Here is a 26,464-nt window from a genome sequence, read left to right on the forward strand (position 1 = left end):
ATATAATTTTTAGTAATTATTTTAAATTATTAAAAATTACAGAAATTTTATTCTAAAAATTTGGCTGATGTACTTTGTTTCCAAACCAGACTATTGTGATATCTTTCTATACCTCTTTAAATTTAAGGAGTTTAATTGCTTATCAATCAATAACTGGAGCAGATGGATCAGAAAGAATGATAAACTAATTTTTATAAAATAACTTTATTTACATTTTCTTGACTACAAATGTTTTGGATGTGCCTTTATATGCAGAAATTTTTTGAAATATACTTTTACTATAACCAAAATGTTGTATCCTATATCGACCAGGTTGTGCATCTTCTGGAATTTCCCAATTTGCTGTTGCTTCACTGTGTCCTAGTACCATATTTGTTCGTTTCCATTGAAATCTACAAAAATTATAAAGAAAGAACACATATTTAAAAACTTTATACACTTAATTATTAAAAAGTGCAAAATTATTTTAAAATGTCTTTTAAATTTACTTCTTGTTGACAATGAAGTGTATGATGTGTTTAGTTTAACTTGTTTAATTTGAGGTCAAAATATTTCAACTATTTAATTAGTATCTTTATGCCTTATTTCCACTGTAACTGCTTTGTTTACTGGTGTAAATAGAATAACCGACAGATCTGCATACAAAAAAGACTCCTATACTTCATATAAACCCTTTCAGAAGCCCATTTCTAATTTGTTAAAATTATCCTTTATTATATTTCTCTGTATTTAGAAAAACTAATCATTTTTTTTAATTATGTATTATCGATTATCAAATAGTAATAAAAAAAACAGATTTTTACCATAAAAATTATTCTTATCTCTTAATTTTAATATTTGACTATCCTTCAATTAAAATTTTTATCTGATCTGGTCGATTTTTGACTTAATGCAATTTCATTGTATTTATTATTTTTAGAAAGAATTCTGAACATAATCACATTAAAATAATTATTTAAACTCTTTATACAAAAGGAAATATACTCAAATTTAAATATTAATATCTGAGATTACTGACTTATATGATTATAAATTGAAAGAAAAAAAAAAAATTTTTAACCCATTGCAAATTGTTTAATGCAGATAATCTGAGGATCACTAAATTATGCAAAACACCTCAGAAAAATTATCTAACTGAAAATTAATAACCGATTTCCATCATTTAGATATTACATTTGTTTTAAAAGATACTTTGCCATAAATAAGACTCTTTGAATTATATAGTTTTTTTAAACCAATTATTCAATACAATGTTAAGCGATTTGGAAATCCTGTAAGCATTCGAAAAGTGCTGCCTGCCATGCAATGCTTTCTGTTTCCATAGAATTAGATATTCATTCTCAAAATCTAATGTGCTGTGTTAACTTCAACTGAAAAAGGAGGAATTTGATGGCTAACGATTAATCCCAGGAAGGGGAAAAATCATAATTCATATAGTTCAATGGTTTCATCTAAGGAATTGTTGATTTCTCAATCCATGCAGTGCTTTCCCCCCCCCCCTTTTCTTTTCTTTTCTTTTCTTTACTGCTCACTGCATTGACTTTTTAAAAAATAAAATATCAATATCTTATATTTTCTTAAAAATAATATAAGGACTAGAAAAAATTATCCACTCTTAATTTTTGGACAGTAAATAAAGTTAGTGATTGAATATGTGCATCATTTTCAACAGACTCTTGCCTTTGCAGTTCTTAACTCCTGGTACAACAATTTGTAGCCAAGTGGCCTAATATTGATGCATCGCATTTTCGAATTTCTGCTTTGTAGGAAAGCGACTTCAGCTTTTGCATCAGCGATGGTTTCGGAATGATGGTATTCCAGGGAGCTCGAATGGCTAATAGAGCCCTTGTGGCTGGCACACATTTAGCATACAAGAGTTTGAGTTGAGAGCTTAATCATCCTCATATATTACGTAGACAACTTCCCATTCCATTTTATATTAAACAGTTTTAGTAAATAATTGAAACAGAAGTCTCGGCATTTCCATTATTTGAAATCTTACTTTGTTTCCCAGTCTGCATCAGTTGCCACAATTGTCCAGTTTCCATTGGCTGGATCAAACCTTTCTACAGTCATGAATGTGCCTTCCAGCTGAAAAGCAAAAGATAATTATAATTATTTTAATAAGGCTATTCATTTATTTAAAAAAAAAATAGTGGTTAGATTTAAAAGCCTGGTACAGATTTCAAATGTTTATGTTTGCAATTGATACCTCGTTGAATTCGGTCAATTTAATGTATATGAGACCTATAATAATGGTGAAAGCTTTTTTAATTTGATGACGGTACCAGCCGTCTCCTTAAATCTAACCAACAACTTTGCTCTATTATGTACCATTAAATTATTCCTTGGATGACCACTGACAAAAGATACCGACACTGCATTGCCTGGATTGTAGCTATCTTTCGCATCTTTTGTTACGTCCCCAAAAGATTTTCCAAAATAAGCGCTGTCAAATATGACTCCAGGCTGGAGTGAGATCTGTTTGTCTAACATGTTCTCTGGAATGGGTCCATCTGGTAACTTCTCCCCCTTGCACAGAGCTTCCACTAGCCTCTCGTACTGCTGAATGTAGGCCTGGAGTGTGTGCTGACCATAAATTGTCGAGGCACCTTCATAACGTTGTACCTGTTGGGTGAAAGAGAATTGGAACTATGATTAAAATATTGCACATTTGTATTAATTTAAAGTATGTCAAGATTTTAAAATAAAGATAATTCTTAACCATTACCATAGCCCGTTTCAAGAAAGTAATTTGAAAGGAAGTTTGATATTGGGACATTTTGGTTGCAGTTTCATTCACCATTTCAAGCCAAGTACAGGAAATAAAAACTCGTTAAATATATTATATATATATATATATATATATATTGTTAGAAAAATCTTGTGGTGCATGAGGTAGAAATCAAAACTTCGCTTCAATATCACAATTGAATAGGTCATCTTTCCGAAGAACTTTAAAGGGAAATTGCCGCTTACATTTGTGTTCCGTATTGAGGAAAGGTTCCACAAATAGTCGTTGCTAAAAAGCATATTAGGCGGCGTACTTTTAAAAAAATAATAATGCTGGTTAAGAGCGCGTTTACTGAGTAGGAACCATAACCCTTTTCCTCTGATTCATCTTCCATATCCGTACTTTAAGCATTGATGGACTTGGATTGTAATATTTTGTAGCATTATTATATTAGCAATTTAATAGTTAACATTGCTGTTAGCTTGAAAAAGAAATCTACATTTGAAATTATTATTATTGTATGCTGAATTGGCGAATTCTTCAAAGCGTTGCTCGTGATAAGATGAATATGAAAGAAATCAGAACCTCAACAACAAAGTTATAAAAGAAGATAAAAGCCTCTACTTACAAAATTATTTTATCAAAATAACAGCAACGCAACTATATTTATACGAGCATTCCAGCGACAGAAAAATATTAGACTTGGACTAATGTCTGATAGGGGCATTCACAAAATCATTTAAAGTTTTCAGGCAATAAGAAGACTTATCATTCTTCCTGGCAGATGACGAAAACATTGACGATGTTGCTACTACTGCATAGATTTCTCAAGCCGGTCGCTGTATGGGAATGCAAACTAATGCAGGCTTTTATCACTCATTTCTTCAGTGATAAAAGTGATGCGTTACAGAATGCGCTATTATTCATACAAGATTCAGAGGTCGCAAGAGCTATTACAGGATGATATAAAAACGGCTTACATTTGCGCTATAATTTATTGCACAAATGAATGTAAATGACACTTTTCCTAGGAATATTCTGTTGAATGATGAGGTGCAATTTTATTGAAACGGACAAGGGAACGCAAATAGTTTTCGGATTTGAGCAAAAGAGAATCCAGTGCTGTTACATGAGACAAAAGTGACAATGTGCTAAAGTTCTGAAATTACTTTTATAATATTGTCATTTTTTGTTGAGATATTTACACCCAAAGGCCCATTACATGCTCCATAAATGAGATCAAACATTGCAATATGTTGTCTTTTATTTATTTATTCCACAGTTGCATCTGCAAGGCCGATTTCAAAATACCCATTTTATGCAAAATGATGCACAATCTCGCATTACTCGCTCACTTCAAGCTTTCTAAAAGCGCCTATTTTATACAAAACCATGTAATAAACCATTATTTTCGCACAATATGGGCCATCACCTGATCTCACACCAGGCTGTTTTTGGTCTTAGAGTTTTTGAAACCTATCTGCAAACAAATGCCGGACGATCCTGGGTCTTCAAAAATTTTTTATCCGCTCAATCACTCGGGATACTTTACGCTATGCAATGGCCAAAATAGTTTTCAAAATGGAATGCGGGACTGAAATGAATGGAGGGCACATTGAGCATGCGTAATACTATTTTTGTTCGTAAGTCACTGTAGAGGGACGTGTTTTTATTTTTGTTTCTTGGTGTAAATTGCATCAAATGATTTCTCTCTCTTTTTTTCTCGAGCCATAAGTCGGGCTTCATGGATCTTTCGGAATTAGCGAATTTTAATAATGATGAAAACATTTTCCTTGATTTATTTATCAACACATCTGGAGAAGTTGCCTTAGAATTTGATGCAGCGCAACTTATTGATGAAAAAATGTTGTTATTCGTCTTCAGAAGGCGCATTATAAGCTAGTAAAATAATGTTTCACTGGCAGCCACAGAACTGGTTTCAGAATAGGCGAACTTTAATTGTAACAATCCTATCTAACTGAAAACAATATAACCTGCCGTGGTTTTAATGGGAGTGCCGATAGAATGAATGGAGATTAATTTAATATTATTTCGGTAATTTGAGACAGAATTAAAATATGCTCACCAATTTTATATTTCGATTTATAGGCATCTTATACAGTGAAACAAAAAGGAGGAGGAAACCATGTTTTCAAATATAAAGATTTAAATAAAAACCTGATATTCTTCGTAAGTTGTCACATAAGAAGAATATGTGTTGCTCAGTCCTGCGATGACCACTTTATTCTCTGTTTTAGAGCATTTGTCTAGAATCTGAAAATATATATATATAAAATTTTAAAAGCTAAATATTCTAAGAAATAAAATGGGGAAAATAGTAGAGTGCATTGGAATATTTTGCTCGAAAATCATTCGTATACCTTAACAGTCTCAGGTATGGGGATTCATAGACTTAGGCAGTTTGTCATTTTGTATCCGCAAACGGCATACTGTAAATGAAATATCCAGCTGGGCAAATGTTTTCAAGCAAACATGGGTCGGTCTTTTATTTATTTATTTTTTCACTTTGGAAGTAACAAAAGTTTGTAATTGAATTTTCCTCGCTTCTTAAAGTGCTAAAATTTCCTGAACACTTTTTATGTTTTCTTTGAAATTAATTGATTAATTTAAAACAAATTTTGATTCTGTATACGTGGCGCCATCTAGTAATGAGATAAATACAAATTTTTTATAAGATTCTATAATAATGGATTACAAATAAAAGATTAAAAACTAGAGAGTAATATAAATACAAAAGCTTTTTAAAACGCTTTTATTAATATATAAAGAAGTAGAAGTCATTCTTTTTATTAATGAATCGAACTCGAAACAAGTTGTTTTTAATTATTTAAACAACTAAATTTATTAAGGAATATTATTGAAACAAAGGCTTAAAAACGTGAGACGCTGAAAACAATATGGTGAAGAAACTATTGTCCCAAATTTTTGATAAGAAGTATTGTCTACTTTTTATTACATCAAAGAAAGCACTTAAAAACTTTTTCAAGAGCAAAGAATAGAAAAAACTTTTTTTGAGAGAGAATTCATTATATTTTTACTAAAATGCAGTTATAAAAGTTCTGTCCTTTTGTCTCGAGAAAAGGGTATTTTGTTTTCGCCTAACAAAATTGAATTTGTCCATCAATTAAGCATAAATATTATCAGCACATATATAATTTCTTTTAAACTTCGATTGCCATCACGAAAAAAATTTGGTATATTATATATATAGCTTGTTTATATCGACTATTTTTTTTCCCATAGAGATAATAAAACGATTTAACATATAAAATAAACAAAAGAAAATGCTTTTTTTTTTCCTGTTCCTGCTAATCAATCACATGCACAATTTTATAAACAAAAGATGAACCACTTTGAAATAAAAGTAATGAAAATATGCTTAAGAAGCCACCGTAAATTAATTTTCATCGAATGGCTTATTTGTGTTTTTCATTAAAATATGCCAAACACTAGTTTATATATGATATTTATAATACAGTTATTTAGTTGGTTTTTTTTAATTGGTTTTAATTTGGAGGGGGAGAGAGCGATAGCACTAACTGTGGAATAGTGCGCATGCTTGAGCTTTACCAATAAGTTACTAGAACAATAATAAGCGCATTATTTTGGAAAATGCCAAAATTACGAAACAACTTCCAGCTAGTGTCTTCTCTTCCAAATTTCCAATATGTCTCGTTTCTACTTATTTGCTGCCACCCACTAAACTTGGAGTTTGATTTGAGATCTACAAAAGTATCGAGTGGTAAAACCGTACCCTAAATTTCAGCCCGCCATCTCACTGCGTTTTGGAATTATCGTAAGGATGAGCAGCAGGTCATCTGACCTTCACGTTCCATCGCAAATTTGATGCAAGTGTACATTTTTGGTGTAAATATCAAATATTAAGCCCATGTGTATAATCTTCAAAGATAAACTTAAAATTTGTTATTTCGAATTCAAGGTGATGTAAAAAGTGGCGATTTATCGATTTTTTTTTTTTTTTTCTATTACGTTGTTTTCTATTCGTTTAAACGAGAAAATAGGAAAAAACACTTTTCGTCGTCTCTAAATATTTTTCTTTTAAAAACTGCATAGCTAAAAACTGCCTTACTTGTACAAGCGATAAAAATGTGAAAGCACCGATAAATGTAATATTATCGAAACAATTTATATAAAAACGCGTCAAACATGATGTTAAAACATTTTAAATTAATTGAAAAAAGCACACACACACCTTTTGTACTGCATTTCTGGTGCGTCTTCCAGACATAGTTCTGTAAAAAAAATTACAAAACTCTATGTAAAACAATGAAAAACTCGATATAAAAATTAGTGAACAGTCACGTATAACCAAAGCAAAAAAAAAAAAAAAAATCATACGTGAATTCAGCCGGAACTGCCACAACAGCTAGTTGTCCGATTCTTAGGATCTGTGTAGGAACTATGAAAGGTTGCCAGGCATAAGGGAACTTCATCTGAAATGAGAGTTGATAGATTTCCAGAAATTTAATAATCCCCTCTTAATCGTATTACGGAATGGATGCGCACAAAGACGAGGCATCATTTCTTCAAGTAATAAATAACCAAATATGCAGTGTCCTTAAGCAGTTCATAAAATTACATTTTTAAATGCTGATAAATCCGAAACATTTCTTACCTCGCCTGTCGGCAACAGTACTGGCTTGGGCTTTTGGCAGCTTTTTAGCTCTTCACTAGGAGCAGAGATTAAATCTCTGACTAGATTCCAAAATAAACTATCGGATTTTGTACCTGTAAATAACCATAACAATAAAATAGAAACAGAATGATAAAAAGGTATTCCCTCCTCTTATTAAAGACGAAATAAAACAATGTCATTTCAACGGCATCTTAGATGCTTTTTAATACTAAACTTATAATGAAAATAAAAACTGCCAAAAATAAAAATAATTCTTCATTTTCTAAAGAACTTTTAACTGGCTTAATAAGGACCCTATTTTTGAGAAATTCTTCTCATGGTTTCATTCATTTCAAGGATAACGCTAAATGTTGTTCTTCACATCATCATCTGCCTTTTATCCTTCAGTGAAAAGAATGCAATTACTTCCTTCAGTTAGATCGAAATTTTGATGCATACCAAACGTTTTGGTGCATATCAAATTTTAATTGTTTTGTTTATTTGAGTTATCATATTCATAAAGACCAGGACTAATAAACTAGCAGATTTTTCCTTTTTAATAGTTTAAGTATAAAATTGTATATAAATCAATAATTTAAGTGTAAAGATCGTATTCAAAATTTCATCACACTCGCTCTTTGCGTTGCCGTATTCAAAGACATAATTCATATCCCCCCCCCCAAAAAAAAAGATTCATTGAAACCTCGAGGCAGAATTGTTGGACTACGATTTCTGAATTCCTAAATCCCTTCTTAATCCTCCGAGTAATCATGAGGATGTAAGTCATGTCGAAAATGCATCAAAGTTTGAACAAAATCTAAAAATTAGTTTTTTTGATATCGATTACAATTGCACAAAATTAGGATATTCGTTCATTCCAAAATGTATACTCCTGTATATATATTAGTCTGCAAAATATAAAGAAACTATTTTCATTATTCATTTCTAAAGTATAGTAAAAGAAAACATAAACAATCTATATTATCATCACTCAGCCCAGTTCTTAGCTTTGTTATGAACAACTCGACGACAGAAAATGTGTCCCATCTTCAACTGATGTCGGAGGAATTGTTTCCAAAGCCATGCCTAGTTTCATAATATTTAATCCTCAATTTTCTGTTCAGTCAAATACTTTGCATCTTGTTCAAACTAGAACTATTGCTGCTGAACAACGTAAAACGTTTGAATGGATTTTTTAAAATATTTTTTGAACAATCTTTTTGTACAACGTTAAAGATTTCGCTTCCAACATTTCAACGCTTTCTTGAGTGCGAAAAATTGGGCAATAATTCGTCTTCCTCGCAAAAAAAGCCTTGTCATATTTATTTCAGCTTATTGTTGTATAAAAGAGTTTTTATTTAGTGAACGTGAAAAATCAAAAGCAACTGGACAACATCGTGCTTTCTGCCAAAATTTAAATATCATATATTAACAATCGACGTTACTAGAATTCTGGACAAGAGTTTTCTGGATAAACTGGGAAAAAGAACTAAAGCACATATTTTAATTTTAAACATCTTGAGCATAGAGCTGATAGTATCTCAGCTCTATGATCTTGAGAGTATTGAATATGAAAATAATAAATAATTTACTCTTTATTATTTCTTTTTTTTTTTCGTTCCTGCAAAAATAACTATTTTTTTAAAGATAATTTAAACATTTAAGTTTCAATATAATTTATAATTTTGTTTATCAGCGTGTTTTTTCCCGGGAACCAAATGTAATCCCAGGGGAAAATATCTATATATATATATATATATATATATATCTATATTATATATATATATATAAATCTTACGATTATGAGGGAAATCAACCCTAATTCTCAATTTTTACGATTATGAATTACCTACTGTTCGTAGACAAGACATAATTATGCGAGAAATATCAAGGTAAACCAATACCTTAAGTAATTCTAAATATGAACCTAAATAAAATACATGTAAAAATAATTTATAAATTGTAATAAAAATTCTGATAAGCCGATTCATTTCATGGTTCGTAAGGGATACATTTGAATAGAATTTAATTTCGTACACCCAGAAATAAAACTGTGCTCAATAAACTTGAATATTTACAATGCAACGTGTTTAATTTCGAGGAATTCTTTGCATACTCCCAAGAACATGAACTACGCGAGAAAAAACTTGAGTTGTCGCTAATTACAATCACAGATGCATGAACATTAGGACAATAATGAAGCTCTTTGATGAACGGTGTCTGGCAATTTGAAACGGGTAAAAATAAATATTCATTCCTGTTTTCTTAAGTATGCATAGTCAACGTAGTCAGTTCCCACGAAGCCAGCGTCAGAAAATAAATGTAACTAAGCACATCTTCTAATATCCTATTGCACACTGCCTATCGTTGTTTTTTGATATAGCATTAATGTTTCTACCGTGGGACGCGAAATGACTTTAAAATCAATTTGATATGCATATCGCACAAAAATATAAACCAATTCTATTACAGCTTGTTACTTAACTAAATCACAGTTGTTCTTCATAGGCAACGCAGACGCAAATTTCTGAAATAAAATTTTACTACAGTAACATGCTTCTAATGCAGTACCAAAATAATAAGGCTTAACACTCCAATAATAAAAAAAAAAAGGATTGTAGCCTCAATATGTATTTTTTCATCATATATATATATATTTAAAAAATCATTGAAACCATCTTATAATGATACAATGATGATAGCATGAAAACAACATTAAAATAGGAATAATTGTATTCACCGCCTCCTACAAGACGAATGCAAATCCTATGATAAAAGAATGAATTCGATTCAAAGGTGATGTTCAGATATTAAGTTTGATCGATCTGGCTCTACTCATTACTCAAAAGAGACATAATTCATACAATATGAATTAAAATTTTACAAGCTAAATCGACATCAAGGGAAAAGCAGTTTGTGAATTTTAATAACTAAGTGATCGCCAAAAAAGAAAGAGCACTTAATGCTCCGTACAGAAGCACATTGTCAAATTTCACTTCACTCATTTGCAAGATTCCACCTTCAGTATTAAAATAGCGACAGAATATTCCATTTTAATCAGGTATTTATTGGCCTTCTTGATGCGGACTTTATTTGAAATTAATATTAAAAGTGCATCTAGATGCAGAGCAATTGACTTGGTCATTAGAGGGAGTGTTCTCCCTTCACCTTTTCAAAATGTGACATTTTTATGTTGAACACCTGCGCATTGAGAAGAAAATCAAGTATTATAAAATGCGTCAATTATTTCTGGAAAAAAGCTATTGTGTATTAGAAAAAAGTTATTGTGTGTTAGAAGTTTTGACGATTGAGTGATACAACAGCTGGCTCCACGCTCTAGGATAAATAGTTTAATATCTTCTTGCGTACAGCCGACCACCCCGCCACCACTGAACGTAGCAGTATCGACAGGATTTGTTGTGGCCGATCGCTATTCTGTGCAGTGGCTATAGGTATTTATTTATAAACAATTTTTGGAATTAACAACGATTCTGTTGATTAGAGCCACATCTTCCATTCGTATGTTCAGCATTCTTTTTTTATCAATCTGCGCTCTTGATAAGCAGAGAGAGGGAGGCGTCGCCACATTACAATAAGCGTCTGGAAACATTTCCCTCTGGTTCGTATCTCTCGGAATGGACCGAATTCAAAATTCGCATCATCATTTATTAAAGAGTCCTTCGCATGGCTCTCAAGAGTGTCTAATTTTTTTTTTTTTTCTTTTATATTATAACTGGTCGTTTTCGATAGTCAGCTATTCGCTATATTTAGTCATACCAGCCAATTCTAATAAGTGACATCTTAATAGATGAATTAATAATTGCACGTTAAAATAGTGTTTTTGAGGTTTCTCTCTCAATTGGGATGAATTATCTGATAGTAACGAGCTTTCATTTGAAACAAAAATGAGTGAAAATATAGTTGAGGCTGGGAAGGGTGGGGATAGATTCTTTGGGATTTTTTTTAGCTATCCTAAATACATAGATAAAGGAAATCACTTACCAAGAGAAATACCTGCAAAGTAACCAGAAAACCATTCATTTTACAAATCAATATGCAAGAAAATGGATTTTCAAATAGGTTTAAAGTGAAATTATTAACATTCTGCAATGTGTTTGCATTTATTACAATGTCTGTATCCATTGCACAATTGCGATATACATTCTATATTTGAACAGAATATTAACATGTAATCATTAAAATACTGAATGTAACACTTTTTCATTCCGTAATTCTACACGCAATGTATTTTTATTATTCTCTAATAAATGGCAAAACGTCCATAAACGCAATCGAGGAATTTAAATTAAATTTTTAACTAAATAGCGTTGGTGAAAGGGAAAGAACAAGATTTTTTTTTTTTAATATTCACAATTCTATAAAAAAACACACACATTTCTATGCAAAAGGAGTTTAGACGCTGTTTGCTTACTGGTTCTGTTGCAAAATTGGCGGTGCTCAACTATCGAAGATATGTCAAAATCTTGTATTCACTTTGCACAACGGATTTTATTCCAGTTTAATGTAGCAATAAATTCATACAAAACTTTTTTTTATGCAGCGATATAATCCAAATAATGTATTCGCATATATCATGCAAAATGCTCTTTTAATATTTTTAACAATTAGTAGTGCATTAATAAAATACGAGGTAAACATGATGCTACTGTTAAAATTTGTATTTCATGGAATTAATAAAAAAATAATACTTTTTATGAAGAATTCTTTTAAAAGTTAGAAATTGTTGTTGTCATCATACATTTTAAAAAAATTGAAAATTAATCTACTTTCCAAGCAACTTAAAATTATACTACAATATATTCGTTTCGGAGGGGGGAGGCATTACGTAATTGTTTTTACATATTCAATATGTTTAAATTCATCCATTCAATCCTCTCAGAGAAAAGGTCATTTTTCGCTACATTTGAAATACTTAATTCGGTTTTTTTATCAGTTGAAAATATGCAGTTGCACATTTAAAAAAAAATTATCCTGTGGAATTATTTTTTATTATTTCCCACATTATACAAAGAATCATTTTATATGAAAATAATAATAGCAGTAAAGCTGTCTAATAGATTATGTAATACAACATCAAAACTTTTTTTTTTTCATCATATTTACTTTTAAGACCTTTGCGTTTAGTTGCCGTATCTTCGTAAAGAATGACATCCTTTACAAAGCAGTTCATTTGGACTGATTTTCATCGCGCCAACTAACTCTGAATTCAACATTATTCCATATTTCCAATCACGTGCAAACAACTACTGCTGTTTTGATACTTCAGTTATGATTAGCCACTCTCTGTGAGAAGCTTGAATACCGTTTCCCTGCCACAGTCATTTTAAATTAGGTAAAAGAGATTGACAGAGATTCTTACTAGATGCCGTCTCAATGTACCCCGATCTTGGTGAAAAGGTGACCATTTGGCTGCAAAATGAAGTGTCTGAAAAATGCAAGAATTATGACTCTTAGAAATCTATATCCGGAGATTTCTTAAAAAATTCTATGAAAGGTCAAGCTCCGTCGAAAAACTATATAAACCCGAGGTGTCCAAACGAATTCATTTCTAGGAACTGTTTTGTTTGTAGTGAAAGCTGGTAAACACTTAGACGCTGAGTGTTATTGATTATGGTGTTACTTTTCTTCTATTAACAACTTACTGTCTGCTTGTGGTTTCGAATTTTGCGATTGTACACATTTTGGCTGTGTTTTCGTGCATTCAGGAATTTTCGTGCAGTAAAGCGACATATTCCGCTATCCAGTTTGCTGGAGCATGTTCACCGTAAAACCATTGAACGATTTTCAAAAAATATTAATTTAGTCATCTCAACCATTTTTTATGAACTGCATCTTTCAAATCTGGTGAATACAAAAGAAAGTTTTATTTTAAATTATATTCCCACAATAAACATTGATAAGTTACGTTTGCAAAATGACGAAATGAATGTCTGAAATCTCTCAAATTCTTGAGGCTGAAGGATTTCCCACTTTGCATTCATTACCGAAATGGGGCGGGTGTTGGAAGACAGGTAATCATTGATGACTATCTGGGAATTCTAATAGGTGATAAAAAATTAGAAAAATGTGTCGATGTTTGATTTTCAGGATACTTTTAGCTTTATGCATATCATTTATTTTATGCGTTTTTAACTTTTAATATAGTTCATAATTTCTTTTTTATGGAATGATATTTTTTTTTCTGAAATTCATTACAAAATGACGTTATCTACTATAGAACCAAAATTTAATTAAAATGAAATGATAAAATGAAAATTTACTTCTGCAAATATCGAACTATACACTGTCCAAAAGAATACAAAGCTGTATAAATTTGAAACTCTCTCCTATTAGAAGGAAGTGGAAATTTTATTTATTGAACACCCTTTTAGCAAAAGATATTACAATGTTTATGTTACAATGTTTATTACAATGTACAATGTTACAATGTTAAATAATAAAAGTGAATAAAAGAGAGCATTTTATGCCTTTTTCCAATAACACTTTAACCTTAAAAATATAATTAAAATGGCGGCTCTAAACACTTACAATCCAATCCGTTTAAAATTGTCTCAAAGAATAACGCCCCATTAGAATGTAATGCATTTCCTTAGATCGAAAAAGCATCAACCGGTGTTGTGATTTTAGAATCCAGGTTAAATGAATGATGATTTCCCAATAATAAACAAGCAACATTATTCAAATCTACGGTGAGAAAACATTTAATGTTTCAGATTATTTGAATAAATTATTATTATTTAAGACACATTTAAATAATATTTAATACTATCATTGCATTACATTTTTTCATATGATAACAATATAAATGAAAATGTTTGATACATTATGAAATAAAAATAATTAATAAATCAATGAACTAAAAGTTTTCACTTACCATCTACATAGGTTAAGCCTGTTAAAAATAGGAAATGTTTTTGTAAAACATTTGTTATATTAATATATTCAGAATGAATGGCTCTTACGGATTATAAAAAAAAAATTTATTCTGTATTCTCATTCATTCGTCATTTGAACGCTCAAGGAATCATTAGTCATCTACTTAGGAATGAATGCAAACGGAAGTGGACATATATTTAGTGAAACTGAGTGTTTTAAAATCAAACAGGTGTTGTTTTTTTCTATCCCTCTTGTGTTGCACACATTGCACCCAAATTGTCCGCGGGAGTCGTTATTACCGATTGCTTAAAATGAATTATATTATACCTCATATTGCTGACTTATGTTGCTAAAGCGTTGCAGACAAACAGCAAATCAATTCCCTGCAAAGGTATTTGTACTTATTTTTGAACATCATACCTACTGTAAAAGGCGACTAAAATATTCGGCATAGAATAATTCAAATGTATTGCTGTGAAAAATATCTTCAAAATTTCACTGAAAATCCTACCATATTCCTTGCAAAGACTTTTAATTTTTAAAAAATAAGGTATGAATGAATACTTCCATTCGAAAGTTCTTGAAAGAAAGAATAGAGTAACGATCGCTAAGGGCTGAATACTTTTTCGATCAATATGGATCTTGTCGGCGGCATATTAACACATTATAATATAGAACACAATCCCATTACTATTGCTTTCACCACTACAAAATGGATCCGAACATTTTTTATTTTGGTTTCATTTTGTTTATTCACCAAATATAACATTTTAAAATGCCATCATTCGATAATTATAATGTATGTATTTGGAAATGAAACAATTGAACAAATAAACAAACCAGTAACTTAAATGTTCTATATATGAAGAAAAACTTTCTTTAAAGAAAGAAGACTAATAAGAAAATGAATCCGACATCGCATTTTGTACTCTCGTATGGAGTATTCCTCCTTCTTTTAAGTTTCCAGAAGGCAGCACATTTTCTTCACAAGTTTACTGCGGCACTTCAAATTATCGAAGGAAAATGTCCATCCGTCAGACGAAATAGCTGACAGAACCAAACCAACGAGATTTCATTTTTTGCCATTGCTAAGTAAACGAGGTATAAGGTTTTTGCAATTGTCGGAACCTACACGAGACAGCAGTATACAGCCAAAGCCTTCGCCGGACGGATATACATACTCTACCAATGGCTTTGGTCACGCTTATGGTCACACCAATGGATTTTGCTGAACCAGTATATGCGCACATAGCAATCAAAAGGTAAAAATGCATACTGTCAAGGACACAAACCTGTAACAATTTAAACTTTTGCATATTAGAAGAGAATGGAAAACGTATAATAACGTCATTTAAGAGCAGCAAACGACATTAGAATGCTTTTATAATCGGTTATTAGTAAAAGTGAGTAAAAGAGAACATTTTATTCCTTTTTTAATAACACTTTAATGTTGAAAACATAATTAATCACTTAAAATCCGATCCACTAAAAATGTCTTCAAAGTGAAAAAAATGAATGCTTGCTTTGTATTTAATGCAATCGATTATTTTTCTTTTCATTCGAGGAAGCATTCATTGGTAGCATGATGTCAGAATTTAGTTAAAGGAATGATAGTTTTCCAATAATAAGTGACCATTATTTAAATCTACTGTAAAAAAACAATTAATAATCCCCCATTTTGAACAAATTATTAAAATTAAGCATTTAAATAATATCTAACCTTTTCATGCAATTCATTTTCTTTCATTGGATAAAAATGTAAACGGAAATGTTTGTTACACAGTGAAAAAGAAATAATTATGAAAATGAAGTACAAATTTTTCACTTACCATCCGCAGAAATGACGCCTGTTAAAAGTGCGAAATATTATTGTAGTACATTTGTTATGTTAAAATATTCATAACAAATGTCTTACACGCATTATTATAAAACTTCTGTCCTCATTCAAATCCTCATCATCTGAATCATAAAGGAACTCTGTAGCCATCTACTTAGGAGTTAATACAAATAAAATTTGGTATATATTTAAAGAAACCATTTAAAAAAAATCAAATGAGTGATTTGCTTTATCCCTCTTGCGTTTTGCAGTGAACAGTTATTTAAACAGTTCGTTATAACAGATGGGTTTAAATAGATTATATTATACCCTAATACTGTTTCAGTTTGCTGCTATAATGTTGCAAGAAAACAGCAAATCCATTCCACGAAAAGGTACTTGTATTTATTTTCAAACATTCTATCTATTGTAAAAGCCGACGGAAGTCGGTGAATGCAAATGTGTCTCTTTAAAAAAATGTCTTCAAATATTGCATCATAAATCCGTCCTTCTTCCTTGCAAAAACGGTCGGATTTTACTAGATAAAAGGTTCGTTCGAATGTACTTGAAAGAAAAAATAGAGATGAAGCTCTTAAATAAAACACGCCTCCTAGAATTTTACGCATAAAATTCTTATGTGTAAAAAATCACCGTACTATCCAAAAGTTGCAGATACATGAAAGTTACAATAATCATTCTTTAACAATAAAAGAAATGGATACATTTTATTTATGCATGTTCCTTTACATATTCGGCTTAAGGAATCTTATATTACAGACAATAATTAAAATTTTTACATTACATTACCATAACGGAAAAGTAAAGAAATATATATAATTTATATTTAGGGATAAATCGTCGTTGGATTTGAATGTGTTACAAAATCTGCATGAAAATAAAACATCAAGTAACATCAAAATAATGGAGCCTGCTATAAAATCTTTTGTAAAAGAATTCATCCTGAAGAATTGAATAAATATATATTTATTTGCATTTCCCTTGATTGGCATTACCGACCTTGGCATGACAACAACTTCTTCACTTTTTTAAATAAAAAAAAGGGTACATTTCTTAGAGCTTTATACATATTCATAATTGTTTATATAACAACTTTTCAAAATGTATTTCATTCTGAGGGACACACCTTGTATTCACTTTATCCAAGCGCATATAACTAAATCACCAGCGTCGTTTTCTGTAACGTTAGTTTAGACGGTTATCAATTATTTCAATTTTTACATTTTTTTAAACATTAGATTTGATTTAAAAGTCTGCACTAAGATTCACTGAATGAACTTCGAAAATGTTCAATTCGAACGACAAAACAGAATAATTATCGTTTTCAAATGAAGTTCTTGTCTCGTACATTAAAGAAAAAGTAAAATGCGGAAAGTTTTTTTTTTTTTCTTTCTATATTATAACACCTCTTTACTGTATTTTAACACGCGGTTGAAATGATAATAATTCATCATTGAAAACAAACATATAAAAAATTCATACTCCTGCAATTCACAAAGGAAGAAAACAAATTAATAATATTTATCTTTCTGGGTTTTTATCATTTTTCCTCTGTATGAATAATAAATTTTCAGTCTCACTTTTCCTAACCGCACAAACCAGCGCAATTGTAAAACGTAGTATCCCCTCCTCCGATTTTAACATCGCACATCTGATACGCAACACTGCTTTCAATAAATTTGTTTCCCCATTTCTGCATCAAGCAATAATAATGAACGCATATCAGTTAGTGGAAAACTTCCTCATAATAACAGCTATCTATAAGGAACAAATGTAGAAAAAATTATTTATCATTTTTAAATTTCTCTTATAAACAATTACAATAGTTTATAAGAGAAATATATATTATTTTAAAACTAAAAGGCTCTTTTTTAATACGCAATTATGTACTGTTTTGTAATGCAAATTTTCTACTTAAAAATTTCTAGTGAATGTTGAAAATTCTTGAATTCATCTGCCTATTATTTTGTATAAACTAGTACAAGTGGATGAAAACTGTTATTTATCACGGTTTATTTATTCCTATTACTGGATGGTTTTGAATAGATTGAATATTAAGAAATTGGTTAACAGTTGAAAAATGATGCATTATCAAAAATTAGAATGTTTAAAATCGTTAGCATTGATGATTTATTCAAGAGGTAAGATTTTCATTATTTAAAATGCCATTAAGCATCTGTTTGTAAAATGATAAACACTTTTCATTTAATTCTAAATTTTTCGGAGGGATATTAGGCAAACTTAAGATGTCGTGCATAATTTGTGAATATCATATTCTTGTTACTAGGTAACTAAAATGAAGTATTTAGAAACTACTATAATCAAACAGGGACAAATAAAAAACAATCAGCAAAATTTTAGTGTAAAAGTGAGTTTGGGTGTTTATATTCCTCATATTTTCCAAATTTTAGGGCTTTTGAATGAATTAAAGATTCAATATATGATTTTTTCAATATTTTCCCCGTCGATTAGCAAACAAGGACATCTTTTGAATCCTATTAGAATTTGATACTCAAAAACGTGATTTTTTTCGTTTAATCTTATTATGCATATTCATAAGTAGTTATTTGCATAAATTTATAGAGATATAATTTACACTCTCAGGTATGATTCATCAAATTCAAAGATTTTATTAAACAGAAAGACTTTTAGATGAGTGCCTTCTGAACGTACCGTTGGGACGATTTGGATTTGGCTTGCATGAGAAATGCGAGATCTTGAGGTTCAGCAAACTGAGATATATAAAAAGAGTATGAGAAAATTTTCATAAAATTCGACTTTCACCCAATAGATTATAGAAGGCTGATAACTATATTGAAGTTTACTTTCTGCGATATCTGTTAATATATAATTATAGTTCATGTTCTGTTGCGATAGAGTTTTACGAATATTGTGTCACATATTTAATTTTCTGAATTTTTTTAACTGTAAAAATAGTCTGTAAACTATATAATTTTAATTCAAAGAAATCTAGGTATCATTTACACCTCCTTTATTTAAGTACGGTAATGCAACAATATGGTAGACAGTTTCTGCCAGAATCTAAAGGAGGTATCGACGTCCAATGACAGTCATCAACCTCACATTGCCCAAGCATACACTCTCAGTACGTTGCATGTCATTTGCAGATAGCGTACCTAAATTACATTTGCGAAATTAATCAGCATATTTTTGGCACCTGTAATGTCCCACTGAAATAATATGTTACACAGGAGTCTATTAACAATTACAAAAACAGGCAAATACCTAGTGGCTCTGCAACTTTAATCTAATTTTGTGTTTTCATTTGATTTGTAAAGGGCGCGTACTTGAAAATATTACAATTAAAACCAGGTTAAATATTCAATTAATGATTTAGATATTTCTTTTATATATTTTTAAAGCCATTTGCAGATCAGGATAATTCTTTTCAGTTGGATGATTGTATCACAAGTCTACGAATAGCCTCCGAAAAATGATATATTTCAGTATGTAGAATGCTTTAAAAAGAGTTTAAATTCTTTTTATCATTTTCCCAATAAAATTATTATTATTATTTTTTTTTTTGCACTCGATACACTAATATATTTTTGAAATTCGCCTGCTATCCCACGCATGTCTTGTTATTTTAGTTTGTCTAAATATTTTGTTTAAAAAGTTTTTAATTTTTAAAATTAAAACCATTAAAATGGTTTTAGCTTGAAAGTGTAAAAAGGGGAAGCGGGTTAGAAATTTATAATGCAAAGGGTTTCAAAAAAAATATATGTGACAATAGTAATTGTGTATCAAGAGCAATTCTTCTGGAACGATCATAGAAAAAGAAGGCTATGTTGAATGATCCATTTCAAAACAGAGCGATTCAGTTCTAGCACTAAGAAAACTATCGCAATTCTCTCAGTGCAATTATTGTAGCTGAAGAACAAAAATGTATGAAATATATAAGAAACAGATGGGTATTTTCATCATATTCACTGCGTTAGTTTCACCATCTGCAAACTTTTTTTACCGATCGAATAAAACCTCCACATTTTATAAGGAAGAAAAGCAGAAATTTATCAGTAATGGAACATTTCTAAAAATTATTCAAACAACTTGAAAATCATTCATGACCAAATTTGTCTAACTAGTAGTATAATAGACGAAGGGCAAAAATTCTTGGCAGTATTATAAAGAGGAGACTGAAAGACATAATATTTCACTTGTTGGCGAAATCACTCAATATATGGCATTACTATTTCAACCCTGACAGATCCGCGCTAACCATGTTTAAGAACATATATGTTTGTTCAAGCTCAGGTAAGCAACGAGATGAATCCACTAACATAGGTTGACAAGTTATTAGATAGGGTCTTGCTACAATTGCCACTTCACTTTTTCTCCAATTCGATACTATATCTTACAAATGTACCAAAGGAAACACATATAAAGGAAAGCAATGATCATATGAATAAATAAATGCAGCAGAAATTAATCAATAAATTATGCATCAAAGAGATGAAGACCCCAGTGAAGCAGAAGAAATTGAAAATGAAGGGAAATGAATGAATCCACATCATTTCTGAATCAAGCGTAACTAAATAAATAATTGCAAATACTTTTTCTTTCGTTCTTTTCCTTTTTCTTAAAGTCGTTGAATTATCCATAGAACAATGAATGCTTTGCTTATTATTATAATATCTAGTGAATTCAATTTAATACTTCAGAACTTTCATATTTGCTCCAGTGGCAAATTTGATAAGTCTGTCAGATCCCGATTATATTCTAACGCTATAAGTTAGGTTTCAAAACATTGAATGAAACTGGCAGACTGAATAACTCTCGATGTTATATTTCCACTAGAAAGATAATGAAAAGTTATATTATTTCTAACATAAATTTCGACTCACCTTGTTTAAAATCGAATCCTCCTGGACCATCCGTGGTTCCAGCACCGAAACTGTAACCCATGGCTGGCTTGCAGGTAGTGGCCTGAAATTTAAAAAATAATATTAAAAAGTAAGAAAAAAAAACATAAAACATTGCTTAATACGGAATCCTCTTCAAGAATTTCTGTAAAATCTTGATTGTTAAAAAAATAGCTTTTACGTGCATGATAGGCTTCTATGTGAACAGCTCTGAAATAAGCGGAGGAAAAAAAGTAGCAAAAATGGTGTGTTTTTCCTTTAGAATATTTCAAATAATATAGGAAGTGTACGGTTAGCGAACCATTTGGGCTGTGAGCAATCGAACAGCGAAATGTTTCAAGTTCTGAGACTGAAAACTTCACAGAACAAACTAAGAAACGACGATAGGTGCAAAAGTTATATGTTAATATTATTATGGGTACTTTTCAGAAAAATGAAGTACACGAAATTGAGATAACTAGAAATCGAAGAAGATACCAGAACAGAGGGGGGGAAAGTGCGGGGGGGGAATCCGAAATCGAAACCAGTAGACGGAACCTTCAGTACAATGAGCGATGGTTTCGGAAGAGAGATTCTGATCACCACGTTCTTAATATCCATTTGCGCTACAGAACTGATTTCTGTTTTATGCGATTTTCTGAAATTTTTTACTAAAAATGAACTTAACATTACAGGGCCTATAAGAAAAAAATGGAGCACCAAAATTGCTTTGATCATAAAAAACAAATAAATGTCATGAATTATTGTTTTAGCATATAAACAACCGCCAAAAGAAATGAATGTAATTATTTTTTATTTCCGGAAGAATGGATAAATTATTTTTACAAATGTAAAAACGATTGTTAAAAACGCTTTTGAGATCTCTTTGGATGAATTACATTCGGATTGTCACTTTATATCGGGAATTTATTATTTCAACTCAAAATAATATACATTAGTTCAAAAATACATTATTTCGATTCTGTTAAGGTGCCAAAAATATTGATCCATATTTTAAAAATTAATTGAAATAACAATGCCTATACGAAACTATTTTTTATTGTTTCATCCATTTTAATGTAACGAATATGTAGCACATTTGAAAATAAACTACCAAAAAATAAAAACAGTTTTAGTCGGATAGTAAATATTTATAGTAGGTGTCCTATTCAGATTTATGTAAAATGTATCATTTTTTCTATATTTATTAAAAAACGCTTCTCGTTAAATGATGCGCGGAACATTCCCTGTTTGACAGATGTTCCGATTTTATAAAGAAACAGGCTGGTTATAGTGTCTCAAAGTTCTTTGTTTGGAGAAGAATTTTAACGTTCACTGTAAGTTCGGAAGATTTCAACGGAGAAAAATTCAATAGACATTCAAGCTTAGAAATACAATGCTTTAAAAAAAATAGAGAGATCAATGACAATTTAAAAAAAATTCTAACGTAAATTGAAAGGATAAAAAGATGGACCTTTTTGAAATTTGTAAATACGATATATTATTAGATTTTCGATCTTTTTTTTTTTTTTTCCCCATTGGAGTTATCTTTATAAATGGATTATAGGCATAAATTCACAAACATGTGCCAAAGAAAATATTTTAAAAGATACGGTTCACTAAAAGGATTTTGATAAACGAAATTTAATAACAAGCATTTTTTAGAAATTCATAATTATGTCGTTATATTTCTATCAGGTTTGCAGTTTAACGCATTGACAGCCGCAAACGCACCTGTGCGTTACAGATAATATGTAATTGTACCAAACCATCGATGTTATTATATGACACCGTCTCTACTACAGTTGAGAGATAGCAAAGAAGGGGTCATCTAATTAGATAGATGGCCCGGATATCAGGCCTAAGTCGTGCTAGTGAACGTGTTAATATATTGTGCGTCAGCGGTTATGTTAAGACAATTATATTGAGAATCGCTTGGAGATATAGTTTCTTCATTTTCCCCATTTATAAGTTTATCGAAAGAAGCATCTGATTTATTGCAAAGTATAAATAAACCAAACCATTTAGCCATTACTTCCATTGATATATTTTCACAAAAAAACAGAAAGGGTGGTTTTCACGTCAACTGGTTATAGTATATCTTCGTATTAATCACAAATGTCTACTGTTCCCAGCCTTTTAGTGTCCTTTTCTTACTATGGTTTTATTTGAAGAACCATGAAAGATGCTATTAAAAAAATCAACAAATAGTTTCTTATTCAAGTGCGATGACTCAGTTTTGTTCTTAATACGCGATACGTCCCATTTTTTTATGCGATGGCTCACTATTTCCTTTCACCAACCCATTCTTCCGTGTCCCAAGAATGCTTTTTTTTTTTTTCTGTCTTCTTAAAATGATACATACACAACATTAAAGTACCAAGAAACTTTTGATGTGGTAGCCTTGATAAATGTCATATAAATTAACCTAAAGGGTACTTTCGTTTTCGTACGCATTCTGTGAAATCAGAATACAACTCGATTCTTCAGTCTGAAGTATGCATTGTCATCGCAAGCGCAAAACTGAAATAGCAAAATGATGAGTCATTACCTTGCAGTAAAGCGCAATAAAGATAATTGTGAGATAAGAAGGAGGGAATGTGAGTAGACTCGCCCACTGAGATTGTAAGAAATACTGCAGTTATTTCTGAATCATTTTTTAAAATTAAATTATATTATATATAAGTTCATAATGCAAATTATAAACTTTCCATTAACTGAGAAAGGGTTCATCCAAAAACTGAAAAATGCATTTTCAAGTATTTCCCCTCCTAATGGGTTTTTCAGATATTTTTAATAGTCTTTATTATCATCGCGATCATATTAGTTTTACTTCCTTCGTTATTTAACTCGGAAAAATTTTATGATAATAAGGGATAAACTTTTCCCTTTTTCCTTGTTTTTTATTATTATTATTATTATTATTATATAGCGTATTTCTTTCTAACTGGTGTTTCTTTCGGTTTCCTTTATTGTTTTACTTATTTTAGTAATTTCCCCATTTCGCCGATAAGGACGCTGCAACTGTCTGGATAAATTTAGCATACTCACTTTAGTATTGGTTCTCGTTACTTCCCTGGCTACATGAGAAGCCATTTTGTATTTACAGTAATTTAAAAAGGGCTTTACTGATACACTTGTAAATTACACTCATTTCTATAAATTAAGGATAATTCAGAGTCACGCGGAAATTAAACTCTAAAATACATATAGCACCCGTAAAATGACTACACACATCTTCAAAAATTAATTGCAAATTCCAGGAAGCAACCAAATGACACCGATAGTACATCACAATGACGAGAGTGTAAGAGAGTGATGTATAAGGAATACAAGAAAAGAAGTAAAATTGTTCGCAAGTGCTTATAAGTCTTTCAGTGCAATAACCGCATAGTTATGACACAAAGGATGCATTTGGATGATTTTTTATGTGGTAGAATTATCGGCCGTCTGGAATATGGGCGCACCCAGCTGGAAGTATCCAAGGAACGGAATCGCCCAGAGTGTCATCTCCAGGCATTGGCAACGATTCCAAGATGATGGTAATGTGAGTAGACGTTACATAACAGACTGCCCACGAGTTACAACGCCGAGTGAGGGCCGGTATTTGGCAGTTACTGCCAAAAGAAACAGACAGAGCGCAGCATCAGACCTGTCTCGTCAGCTCTCTTCAGCCACTGGTACGACAGTTTCAAGGCGGACCGTGTACATACGCTTAGGGCAGATTGGACTACATGCCTGTAGGCCTGTCAGATGTGTTCCACTTACTGCAACTCACTGTAGCCTGCGGTTAACCTGGAGTAGAGAGCATGCATTGTGGACACCGCAACATTGGACTTGTGTGATGTTTTCCGACGAGTCCAAGTTTAGCTTGCAGTCTCATTCTCGCCGGGCTTTCATATGGAGAACGCTAGGTATCCGTTACCACCAGAGAGCATCGCTGAACGGCACCGTTACGGTGGTGCAGGATTGCTCGTTTCGGGAGGAATTATTCTGGGCTCCAGAACTGACCTGCATGTTCAAATTGGAACCATGACAGGCCAAATCTATCGGGACGTCACTCTGGAAGAATATGCACGTTTGTTTCGGGGCGCAGTGGGCGCAGAATTCGTGTTTATGGATGACAACGCCCGTCCTCACCGTGCAAACATCGTAAACGAATGCCTGCGATCGGAGGATATCACCCGTATGGACTGGCCAGCATTCTCACCGAACTTGAATCCAGTAGAGCATGTGTGGGACATGCCTGGCCAACGAGTGGCAGCCCATCAACCGTCTCCTACATGTCTACCGGAAATTTGGAAAGCATTGCTTGATAAGTGGTGTAATATTACCCAAGATCGGATCGATAATTTGACACTCAGCATGCCTAGGCATTGCGCGGACTGTATTGAATCGTCTGGGAGACATACTATGTATTGACCATAATACCAACCATGTAATATTGATTTTTGTAAATAGTTTTTTTTTTTTTTTTTTTTTGTAATTTGCTCCAAGGAGCAAAAAATCACAATTTTTATTAAGGATATCAAACATGTCGCATCCTTTTTGCTCTTTACCTTTTTGTTTAATAAATAGGCTTTACAAATAAGTCGTAAGTTTGCTTAATAAATAGGTTTTACTAATTTGTTTTGCTTCTGACTCTTTCTTTTCCTGAACTTGCATTATCCTTAAATTATGGACATGAGCGTATATATTAGTCGAAAACTCATAATTTCTAACATTGTCAAATGCACAACATAAAAACTGATTTTTGAAAAACCTATGCATAGCATTCAACTGATCAGGTTAATCCTAAAATTTAAAAATTTTGATAGCACAGTTAGAAATCAAACAATTGGAGAATTAATAATTCTTTTAAAAATCAAACTTTCAAAAACATTTTTAAAATGTACTTACATTCGTTGTCTCATTTATTTTGACAGTTTGAGAAGACATGTCAACATACTGATGACTATATCCAATGGGACCCGAAATCATTTCAGTGGCAGATTCAAAGAGCTCCTATTTGAAAGAAAAAGGAAAATTCAAAATCCTTATAAAGTATTAGCTAACCAAAAGAATAACAATTTCTAACGAAAGTATAACAGTACTTACCACGGCCTTTTGGTATTGCCTTTGTCCAATAATTTTGGTGCTTTCAAACATATCTTTTCCGGGACCAAAGGCAATGCATTTTTCGTTCTATGATGAAAAACAATAATGTTATAATATCCAGATACTTATGTGAATTCGAATTTTTTTATTTACACCCTAATATAAAATTCATAAATAAAAACGGATATTAGAAATAAATTGGAATTTATTTTTCTTTAACAAAACGCAGACATTAACCAATTAGAAGCTGTCTGGCAATTGCATTTGAATGTTTATAGTTACTGTGCCGACGATATGTTTGACTGGCATGACAAAGTCTTTAAATTTAGAGGGAGAGAGAAAGAGATACTTGAACAAATCGCTGCCAGATTGGCAGACACCTT

At 31.3% G+C, this 26,464-nt stretch overlaps 1 protein-coding gene and 1 long non-coding RNA gene across 2 annotated transcripts in view; both read right to left on the bottom strand.

Moving 5' to 3' along the window:
* Positions 1–192: 192 nt before the first annotated feature.
* Positions 193–26,464, bottom strand: part of LOC129963142 (uncharacterized) — a 137,409-nt gene continuing 111,137 nt past the window's right edge. Inside the window, exons 8-17 of the mRNA XM_056077243.1 lie at positions 26,082–26,168; positions 25,884–25,988; positions 20,988–21,069; positions 7,392–7,504; positions 7,115–7,209; positions 6,969–7,008; positions 4,913–5,008; positions 2,335–2,628; positions 2,003–2,091; positions 193–392 (exon numbers count right to left, since the gene is read on the bottom strand). Of these exons, the coding sequence (XP_055933218.1) occupies positions 209–392; positions 2,003–2,091; positions 2,335–2,628; positions 4,913–5,008; positions 6,969–7,008; positions 7,115–7,209; positions 7,392–7,504; positions 20,988–21,069; positions 25,884–25,988; positions 26,082–26,168 (1,185 nt within the window). The 3' untranslated portion in view covers positions 193–208. The remainder of the gene's footprint in view (positions 393–2,002; positions 2,092–2,334; positions 2,629–4,912; positions 5,009–6,968; positions 7,009–7,114; positions 7,210–7,391; positions 7,505–20,987; positions 21,070–25,883; positions 25,989–26,081; positions 26,169–26,464) is intronic.
* LOC129963145 (uncharacterized) lies at positions 7,511–16,137 on the bottom strand. The gene is made up of 3 exons (XR_008783955.1): positions 16,118–16,137; positions 14,287–14,304; positions 7,511–12,837 (listed from the first exon to the last, which is right to left on the bottom strand). It is a non-coding gene; the product is annotated as an uncharacterized LOC129963145 (long non-coding RNA).

The sequence above is a fragment of the Argiope bruennichi genome, chromosome 3 (assembly GCF_947563725.1).
Source record: "Argiope bruennichi chromosome 3, qqArgBrue1.1, whole genome shotgun sequence".
In the NCBI taxonomy this organism is placed as follows: Eukaryota; Metazoa; Arthropoda; class Arachnida; order Araneae; family Araneidae; genus Argiope; species Argiope bruennichi.